The 11,025-nt window shown below is 36.5% G+C and overlaps 1 protein-coding gene across 2 annotated transcripts in view; it reads right to left on the bottom strand.

Moving 5' to 3' along the window:
• Positions 1-650: 650 nt before the first annotated feature.
• The window catches only part of PPP1CB (protein phosphatase 1 catalytic subunit beta), a 34,388-nt gene continuing 24,013 nt past the window's right edge, over positions 651-11,025 (bottom strand). For both annotated transcript variants that reach the window (XM_026846495.1, XM_026846494.1), the window contains 4 exons: positions 8,403-8,474; positions 4,785-4,936; positions 3,138-3,272; positions 651-2,512 (listed from right to left, as the gene is read on the bottom strand). In XM_026846495.1, the coding sequence (XP_026702296.1) occupies positions 2,408-2,512; positions 3,138-3,272; positions 4,785-4,936; positions 8,403-8,474 (464 nt within the window). In that variant the 3' untranslated portion in view covers positions 651-2,407. The remainder of the gene's footprint in view (positions 2,513-3,137; positions 3,273-4,784; positions 4,937-8,402; positions 8,475-11,025) is intronic.

Raw genomic sequence — 11,025 nt, 5'->3', positions numbered from 1 at the left:
GATGAGGGATGTTAGCAGATGTCCCAACTCACCAGAAGTCAGAACAGCATTCAAACACTTTGCAAGTGATTGTTGCTAAACAGAAATAGCAGTTCTTCAGAATACCACTGCCAGATCCAGTTTTCTAGTGCCACAAAATAAGCTAAGAATTTCCTACTTCTTTAGGACACATAAGACCTGAAGACTTTTATTTTCCTTTTGACATAGCATCTGTAATACAAACGAGCATGTTTGGTACTCACATAACATAAAGCTTTATACCTGGACATTTCATGATACAGAAGACATTGTTTTAGAAACTAAGGAAAAAATGGAGACGTATTAATCCAGATGTTTGGTAACACAATGCTATGTATAAAAGCTGGCACTTGGCAAAACCCAGCATTTTCAGAACTTATAAAACTAAACCTCAAGTAAGCAATGAGCAGGAAGTTACCCTGTCAAGGCTTACAGAATAGATTTTATCAACTACTTTGTCACAAACTAAAGTTACAGGTCTCATCACTGACTTCCAAGAACAAGCTTCTGAGCAACACCAGAAGAAAATCTACTTCTACATTTTATTCTATGTATTGAAATCCCGGTGCTTCCTTTCAATGTAGGGTAAATTAAATTGTTGTTCAAAACCACAGATCAATACAATATATATCAATAACAAATATGTATGCTGTAATTTTGGTGTGTTTTTTTTTCTTTTAAAAAACAAACTCCACACTTCTTGAGTAACAGTGAAGTATATTCAAATAACCAGTCAGACTTCATTTAAATGAATTAGACAACTTTTACTAAATGAAAAAACCTACATTTAAAATATGCATTTAAAACAAAATGGAATTAGAAAAAAGACTTAAATCCATTTTAAAGAACTTGCTCACTGTGTCAGAAATCAATATATCTCTTGCATTATATAATGTGCCAGTTCATAAAACGTAAGTTACCAGAATCCTCAATTTAACATTTTCAAAGACAATACTGAAGTCAGGAGTTTTACATCTACTGATGCACATTTAGAATGGTATAAATCTGAAGCCTTCCCCCAAAGAATCTTACAAATTTGACAATATTCAATAAAAGCTTTTGTAGTTATATCCAGTAAGTATTCCATCCTAAAGCATCACAAATCTGTGCCTTTCATTTATCCCACTATAAATTTTGTATCTTCTCGTATCTTGCCATTTGCCAATGTTAACTCTTAAGAAAGGAGAGAACTGAAGAGAAATACTGCATAACTCTTGATCATGTACAGAAATTATTGCTACTATAGTACACTACAAAGCAGAAGTCTATACAATAGTATATGAAATTTGATCATGAAAATCCAAAGGATATAATCTTTAGTGACATAAGCCTTATAATCATGTTGGACATTCCTATAGCATTTTCAGCTCACTACCTGGCAGCTAGCCTACTGTCCGTTGATCAACGTCCATTTAAACATACTATCTTATGGAAAAGAATGTCAGCTTTCAAAGGCTTAGCAAATAAGGATCTTCATGTTCTGTGGAACTATGTAAGATGAATTTCGATGCAGGTAGGGAGTTACCTGGAAGCTAAGCATGCCAAAGGTGTTTCATGCTAATAAAACTAAAGCCAAGGTACCACATAATCAAGTTACCAACTAATAGGCAATACCATTTTTGTCCTAAGTTAAATGAAGTGCCATAGCACAGTGTAACCTCAATAATTTAAAATAGTGTAGTGCACAAATTCTTTGTGTGGCAGCTTAAGTTAGAGTCAAGACACGTTTTTCTGTCTCAATTTGCGTTGGCTAGCTGTCCATTTCGGGCATTTTGGACTTAAGTTTGCCTTTTAATCACTACCATACTATAAACTTTGCATTATAATGGGGCACACATTTGGGCAGCATTATTATGAACAACAGGAGGCTGGGGGAGGTTAAGAGATCAATGGCTGTTCTAAAAAGCCCCTTCCTTTTTTCAATTTCAAAGAGAGCTGGGAAATAAGACTAGATACCATATTGGCATCATTCTAGCTACAAAATAACCAAAGTAAAAGCAATCAAGCAACAATAAGACTACATTACACAAATGGAACATCATGCTCTCATCTGGTTTAACTATTACATCAAGTTTTAACTGGGATGTTGGTCAACTTTAAAAACCGTGGTAAATGTGAATATGTAGTTGCAATAGTTTTTTCCTAATTTTTTTTTTACTCTATGCTGGATATTAGAAGTTGGAGCTATACTTGTTACAATACAGTGTCGCACATCTTTCTACTAGAAAAAAATTAATAAAGATCCTTTACCCGTCTCTTTAAGTTAAACGTGTGACATCATAAAGGGTGTCAAATGGCTGGATGGTTTTACAGTGCACACTTATTAGATACTGTAATATGGAGTTTTGTCCTTGACAGATCTGATGGTGTTTCTACATTATTCCTTTCTTCACCTCTTCTTCGGTGGATTAGCTGTGCGAGGTGGAGTGACTGGACGCCCAGAATTCAGTCCACCATACTGGTACTTGGCTTTCTTTTCAGATGGTTTCAATATCTTAGAGAAAATAAAGAAGTTCTTTTGAGTCAGTGACAACTAAGAACATTTCAAACACTGTTAAGTGAACATGAAATCTCATAAAGCAGGAACAACAGGAGCGAGGGTGATGGTCGTGGGGAAATCGCATCACAATCCTATGAATTTCTTAATCTTACACAAAACAGTAATACTACTTCTAAATCCTTCTAGTTCTACTGCTGCATTGGGGTGGAAAGGGAAAAGAAAAGGGGCTGAAAACATGTCCAGGAAGGAGCAGGGATTAAAATCTGATCAGAGTAACCACACTAAAAGGCTCTCAATAGTCCATCACTCCCGCATCATTATCTACTCTGACCACTAGGTATGACTAAAAAGAATTAGCCAATTAAACTTTGAAACAAACATCTGAATAGAGGGAATAACTTAATATGCAGGAGTTTGGAAAACGGCAAATCCTACAGAGTTCTCTGGCGAACAGCTGGTTTGCAGTTCTAATTGTCCACAAGCACCAGCCTGCTGTGCAGTCCTTTCTGTAGCTCAAGTATATTATCTTAGACAAACCATATGCACATCAACAAGCAGACTAATTCAGTCCATATAGCCCAACACTTGAAGTAATACTTAATTTACAAATAGATCATACCTGAAAGGAACACATCAGAGTTTCATCCACACTCATCATGCCCCCTGCATTGTCAAACTCTCCACAATAATTTGGAGCTGAGAATAGGGTGACCAACTGCCGTTTAGCAAAGAATTCATATCCATCTTCAACCACCTGTCAACACCAGAGAAATCAATACAGCTCACAAAAGAGAAATTTTGAAGAAAAAAGCCAGTCTTGAAGCAAACAGTACTTACACTAAAGAGGTGACAAGACTCAAAAAGGTATTTTACGTCTTGGCTTTCAGACAGGACAGGTTCAGTCATTTTGTCTTATCTGAACACTGAATGCCAAATCAGGTAGCTTAACCTGTCTGATACTCCAACGTTAAATATGCATCAGCTTGACTGTTCAACATTTTTATACCTGAAGTCCAGTTACACACCACCAGTTAAGGATTCCCAGCATTTTATGGTTTATACACAGAATTTGGATGTCTGACCTATTAGTTCAGAGCACACAAGGTCCAGATACCATTTTTGCTGCAACTGTAACCATTAAGTTTCACTTACACTGGTTTTGATGGTACAAACCTCAAGTGTAGGCTTATTTTTATAATTTTGATGCTCTAAAAGTGGGTCTGCCACATTTTCTCTGAGAGCATAATTCACCTTTAAAATTGTGCAAGTATTATGATGCATCATCTAAGGATGTTCCCTCTTTCCCAAAATAGAAGCCTCACTTCATAACATAGTAAAACTAGTGCATCAACTGCTCACCTCAGTCCAATCACCACTGTCTTTTGTAAGGTGTCATATTTCTATTATAAAGAACTGAAGTGACTACATGAATACAGGAAATTGGTAGCAATCTTGATCAGCAGTTAAGAAATCTTGATATCTATTCCACACACTGACTGATCTTCTAATGTTTTAGCAATAGAATTGCAAAATGCTTGTGTTCTGATAGTATACCCAAGCCTAACCATAACGAAGAATAACACACCTGGTTTTATTTCACAGCAGAAGAGAGCTTTTAAAATTGACTAGATAATGAAGCTGAAATGTTACACAGGAATTTGAAACCTGATTATCACCTAACTAGGGCACTTGCTTAAAGTAACTTAAAAACTACAAAAACATGTACTTAGAAGATTGACAATGCCAAAACCAGCATTGCTTTCTGCACATTTTAGCAGGTCAAACAATCTGTGCCAAAGTACTCTACATAACCAAAATGAAGGCAGCAGTGAAAGCTTTTCTGTACAGACTTGTTTGTAAACATTCAAAGTGAAGCAGAGATAGTTTAAGCCACAACTATCAGAGAACTGACTACTACTGAAATGCAAGAACTCTGAAACTTCAGTGTAAATCTCGAATTCAAGACACTTTGCCACTTTAAACTTGGACACTTCTGACATTCATGTATTATACAACAGTCTAACAGTAAATAGACAATACAGAAGAAGATCAAGAGGGAAATCTAGTGTTAGTATTTTACTTCACTGACATTAGACAGTTCAATACGAGTCTACCGAAGAACAGAGCCCTATAGCCCCTTTTTAGGAATATTTTTTCCTATAAGTAACACAATGCAATGTTTCAAATATATCCTACTGGTAAGTGGCACCAAAGAGGCAGAAAGTCTAGGACAGGTTTTATGAAGTAACAGCAGCATAATTCATACCTGGTGAGCTCGACAGATCAAATCCAGATCATGACGATTCAGAAATTTACTGACAACATCAGCACCAAAAGTGAAAGAGACCCCACGATCATTTTCACCCCAACCTTGCACATCTTTGTCTGGGTCAGACCACAGCAGGTCACACAGTAAGCCTTGGAAAGATAATACAAGTGAAGATGCTATTCTTAGGACACAGAATTCTATAATGTAAAACAGTTTTATTGTAATTACCAGAGCAGCTCTCCTAAAGAAAATAATCCTTAGCAACAAGATCAGCAACACAAACTGCAACCCAGACAAAAGATACGGTCTGCTTAAGTCTGGACATTTTTTCTCCCCCCTCAACATTTTACCTTGAGATAAAACAAGCCAGAGCCAAACAGTTCTCTGAAATATTTAATTGTAATATTCAGCATGTCTACAGTCAGCATTTAAGGAGTTTAAAAATACTGTCGTAGGTGCATTTTAAAAGAGAACCATCAATTTCACAGCTCACCAAGATAGCTCAGTTTGAAAGCTGCAGCAAATTTTAAAATCGTATGCGAGGCCAGCCATAAATACAGCAAATAAACTTGTACCACAAGCTTCTGAATATGGAACAGCTTTGATTCTTATCTTTCTTACCATATGTGAAGAACCTTTATGTGACTAAATCAAAATTTAAACGTGGCAAAATTCTGATACATTGTTTCAGGTAGCACTTTCAGTTTGCTTGGACTACTGTTGACTTCAAAAAGCCTCAAACTCACTAGTCTGGAATCTGAATTAGAACAATAAACATCTCTGGCATTTTAGCACTGGTCAAGATCTTTTTTCTGCTGCCAACAAAAGGTCAATTAACTCTGAAGTTAAAACTGAATACTAAAAAAAATTTCTCTAGATCAATTTTAACACCTTTATACATAGAACTTTCAAAGCTTTTCACATGAGAAAGAAGCAGGCCAATTCAACTACAACACAAACAAACCAAAAAGCATTCAAAGTGTATTCCAGTTTTCTATGAAACTGTACTTTCTTCACCTGGGAGGACTAACCCTTAGGCATTTAAATACTTAAGAGCACTGTTTCACAACGTGAAAGGGATGCCAGCAGGCTCCATTATCTGGCACTCAAAGTTCAATTTACAATTATGTCTATTTATTTGCTAAACAAAATATTGAAGACACTATTTCTTAAATAGCAGATACTTCAAGTTGTAATCAAAACTGATGTCTGAAACCTACTGTGCAACTAGCCCATTTTGTATTTAGATACAGATATTAAATGATCTTTGGTGTCAGTCACAGTTCCTCTGCAGCAAAGGCTAAGATTTTATTTGCTTTTAGAAGACAAAGAACAGAGAAAGTTCAATGGCATATTAGATAAACTATCTAACTAGAAATAAACTACTGAATACAGACAGCATATAACCAAAACTTACTTTACTGAAATTTAGTTCTATATTGAACAACATGTTTTTCAAAACAGAACTGCTGTATTGCAATCCCTAATGGTTTCTTACAATGAATTTCCGACTACAGACAGAAGCTGCTCATCTCAGCTGCTTAGGAAGTGCTTCCTCTTTTATTCTCTCCCCCAAATCAAATGATCTTTATGGTTATACACAGCAACAAGCAAATCTGTCCCATAATCTTTAGCAGTGGTGTAACAGAACCCTGCAACAAGACTGTCTAAACTCAACTATGCTGCCCAAGTAAGTTTCTATTTTAACATGCAGTGTCTAATACTGCAATATCTTAGGTTGACCAGGAGTGCATCATAACACAGCTGATACAAGGCATTCAAGATTACACATAAGAGGGAGTTACAGTTTCCCAATAAGCAAATGGCTTGCAAATGCTGACCAAAACACATCATTTATACCTTGGCCTGACAAAATGCAATTACTTTAACCGTTACCAAAGGAAGTGATTTAAGTTGGAATAGAGTCAGATTTGAGCAAACAGCTTCCAAACCCTATAAAAATGCCACTGAAATAAGAGGTCTTTAAGTTGTAGTTGAGGTTGAAAAGGTTCCTCTTCATCAGACTAGAAGAAACCATTATAAGGATCTAATATTCTCAGCACAAGTCACACAAACATCTACCAAGAATTTCTGTATCAACACATTCACCAAGTGTCATCCCTGCACAAGGGAGAGCTTTTAAGGACTTGTAGCTTTCACAGAAGTGAGATCACTTAATTTCTTTTTCACTTTTCCACAAGATCTACTTCCATTCTGTAATACTGGTCACCTTAAATAGTTCCAAAAGGCCAAGATCTATGTGACTGTACCATATGCAGTCATGCCTCTGATAGGACATTTTTCCTCTGCTGGTAAACATCCAGCTATTGCTTCTGCAAGCAAAATTAAGACTGCAAACCACCCTGTAGATCAAAAGCCTTTTTTAAAAATCTCTATGCTTATTTTTAGGAGGTACTAAGAATACATACGATTTCAGTGGAGTATCCATGGAAACCAGAACTACATTCTGCAAGGGCATTCCTGAAGTGGGGGTGGCTCAAGCAGTAGTAATAGCCTGTTGAATAGAACTACCTTTTCTGAGAGCTCTGATAAATGTAAAGATTGACTTGTTTGTACTGACATTTATTTGGTTATGCACTGAGAGAATAAGTAGCATAAAAGGAAGAATAATGTAGTAATTTATACTACAGAAACACTCATTCAGCAGTCTAGTAGTGCTTCTGGGTGTTAAGTGTGTATATACCAGCTTGCAAAGAAATGTTGTTGTTTAAGGGACAGTAGATATATTAATAGTAGTCCTTTAATTATTCCTATGCATCAGCACTGAGGAACACTTCAGAAGTAGAATTCTTTTATTCAAAGGTTAAACTGTAACTGTAATTTGTTTAAAAAAAAAGGTTTAGATGTGGTATCTCCTCTGGAAGTTAATTTCAGACCACTGCTGAAATCAACACTTAAAAAACCCTATTCCATTCTACTGCCTGACAGTCTTTTCAATCTATTAGTAACAAAATTTGGAATAAATGGGACACTGAGGAAGATGATTAATTAAACCATTCAAAATAATACTGTACAGAAAGTACTGGCCATTTGTATCGAACATCTATATACAAAGTATTAATGTATTAGAAGAAGATTTCAGGACTAGCACATTGACACAAGAAATTGAAATCATAACTGCAGTGAAGTAGGAGCTATACTTTACAAATTTAAAGAGGAAGGAGATATGACCCCAAGTAAAGAGAAGCCCAAATACTTTAAATAATATTCAACAAGCTTTAAACAGTTATGTTCTTTGATAGACTAAAAGGTTTGAGTGTGCCTAACCAAGGCAGAAAAAAGAACTAGCTGTTTAGTTTCATTTGACCTTCCACTAGATTTCTAGGTTTGTTTTAAAGGCAAACTTGTGGATAATGTGTCCAAGCTTGGATAATGTATCCTATTCCGTTATGACAAGCAACAACGTGGACAATAGCCTCTAACATATCAGATAACTTAGCCATCATGAGCAACAAGACTCACGCCCTACACAGATGTCAAAGAATACTGTACTATGAACAGAGCCTGTGTTAAGTCACAACATCGCCTGTACAGAAACTGATTAAACATATTTCATTTTTATGACCTACTTACAGTAAAGTCCATGTAACTCACCTGTGTCAGGAACATCTGTAGGTCTCATAATTCTCCGGATCTGCTCCATTGACTGGAGATCTGGAGACAGTCCTGTAAGTACAAGAAAACAAGTGACTTATCTATGTATTTTACCTGTAACAAGGGTTCCAGAGAATACACAATTAGAGGTTCAAAGTCATACAGCATCCATTGTTTCCACTGCAATATAAACAAAAGATAGTTTGCTATAAGACAATTAAGTTCCTGAACAGAGGGACAGAAAATAATGCAAATTAAATTAGCAAGGGTTTTTAATTGTTTTCCTACCATCCTTTTAGCTACATAGCACAGAACTCTACAGTTAACTACGTTCTCTTAAACAGCTTACTAGAGAGAACCAGTGAAGGACAGCACTCCAATTATCTAACACAACTAAATTGGGTGCAGGTGACCTTTACAACCACCTTACTTTATAAAAGCTAGAGGAAAATCCCCTACCCAGCTTTGAAAGACCACAGCCTGCAGGTGACTGGAATCATGTCACATCTCTATTTCAGTGTTTTACCATACATTAGCTGAGCAGCCATCACTGGATGCTGTAAACAAATACCAGACAGAAATTGCAACACATAAGGAACACAGAGGTGTTCATCTACTATAGCTCAGCTGCTTAGTCACAAAACCATAGTACCTTGATTACCTCAAAAATCATTTATGACAGACATAGCTCTCTTTGTATAGCTTTGCCATATTAGCATGCAATTACAGCCAAAACATGGGATTCCAAAGCCACCCTTTGAACAGTTTAAGTACAAACTCTAGAGCTTTTCCACTTGAGGAACGCAGACATGAAAAAGAGCCTACCAGATGCTCTAGCATCTTAACACATCCTTAAATAAGAATCCTGAAGTGACTTAAATGACTTAAGACAAGATTACCTAATTAAGAAAGTTGCAAATTTGGAAACAGAGCATGAAGACATAATTTGTGATTAAACTTATTTCATATTATCAAGCCTTATCCACTTGACTTGGTCAAGAACTTTGAACACAATGGAAGAAAACCTGCCATTGGAGTCACCGCACAAAATAATTTCAACTGATGTCGGAGTTTGCACAGTGGCAATGTACGTGTTACAGGAGCAATGACTCCAATGCATTTGATATAGACTAGAAGAACTTAAAGTATTACGGGGTTTTAGACTTCTGTCGAAGCTGTCCTGTGATAAAAGTCTTCTACCCTCATCAGCTTGTTAAGGCTATCTTCACAACATCACCTTGAAGTTGTGAAGGATGGCAGAAGTCTTACATTAAATAACATATCAAAGGAGTTTTAGTCAAATCTATTTACCTAACAATACAGGGATACTAATATAAATTCAAATAGATAATCAGCTTTTAAAACTTTGACCAACCTACTACTTCCCCTCCCTCAACACATGATCTATTTGCATGCAGAGTACATAAGCACAAAGGCATGTGGATTCTACTAATTGTGCTCAGCACCACACCCCAGAGATGGCAATGGACAATCTCAGTGAAACAAGCACAGTTTGTGACATTCTATGAGGTTACAGCTCTCAGCATTTCAGGTTGCACCCAAAACATGAAGTTCTTTAAAACATATTATCACCAACCATATGTCTTAACCCTTTAGCTGTTAATTTTTCTGCTATTTCACACCACTGTAGAACAGCAACCCCCCCAAACCATCTGCATGTTTGTAGACCCCTTTGTAACCACCCAAGAGGTCGTCTTCTCCAAAATATCTTCCTAACTCTCCCTGCACAGAAAGAAACAGCTAATGTCTCGAATTCAGATAGACCAAAACTGTACATGATCAGCATTAAAATCAAGGAAATAAGAACACAGGCTACTTAAGTTCATTGTCAAGCTGTTACTACTAGTGACTGCTGCAACCTACTGAGTACTGAAAGAAAACTGAAAAGTACATAATTGAATTAAGTTGCCTTGTCACATAATGACAGCTAAGCACAGAAAAAGGATCTTTCAGTATACTATCTTCTCGAAATGTAAGAGCACCCCTTCCCTAAAGGAAAACAGAAAATGAATTGTCATTACTCCTGGAAGACTCATCAAATCCAGACTAGATTTGAACAATTCCCTGATGAGGTGGAATTGGTTAAGTAAGAGTAACGGTTACTTATTTTTATAGTGTAATCCAGGAAGATCCACAGGTCTCTTTGGATACTACGTAAGATTATCAAGTAGACTTCACCTTCAACATACATTTCATTGTCATTAACATCACAAGAAAAACAGAATTCCAGAGCTTGAAAGTACTGCGTAAATCCAGTATTCTACTAACATGACTTCCATCTCAGAGCTTTAAGCCAACATGATAAGACCAATGTGTTCCATCAATATGACACTACAACATGGACTTAATTTATAGACTTGAAAGTAATCACATAAGGTCTCTAGAACTAGAGAGTGGTGTCACAGATAAGAGACTACTGTACAGAATACAAAGCAGAGCAAAGAGTGAAGTAGGGAATGGTTACGGAATAAGCTTTAATGAAGTAAGATAAAGAGCAAAGTCGGAAGTCAAGAGGAGATCCTTAAGAAAAGGCCAAAATGACTCATATGAGCAAAATGGAAAGACAGGGAAGAGAGAGAGGGAAGTCTTGGGAAGGTTACCA

The sequence above is a fragment of the Athene cunicularia genome, assembly GCF_003259725.1.
Source record: "Athene cunicularia isolate RWA chromosome 3 unlocalized genomic scaffold, athCun1 chr3_part1, whole genome shotgun sequence".
NCBI lineage: Eukaryota > Metazoa > Chordata > Aves > Strigiformes > Strigidae > Athene > Athene cunicularia.
Note: the sequence above shows the minus strand (reverse complement) of the source record. Positions and strands in the feature narration are given on the sequence as shown.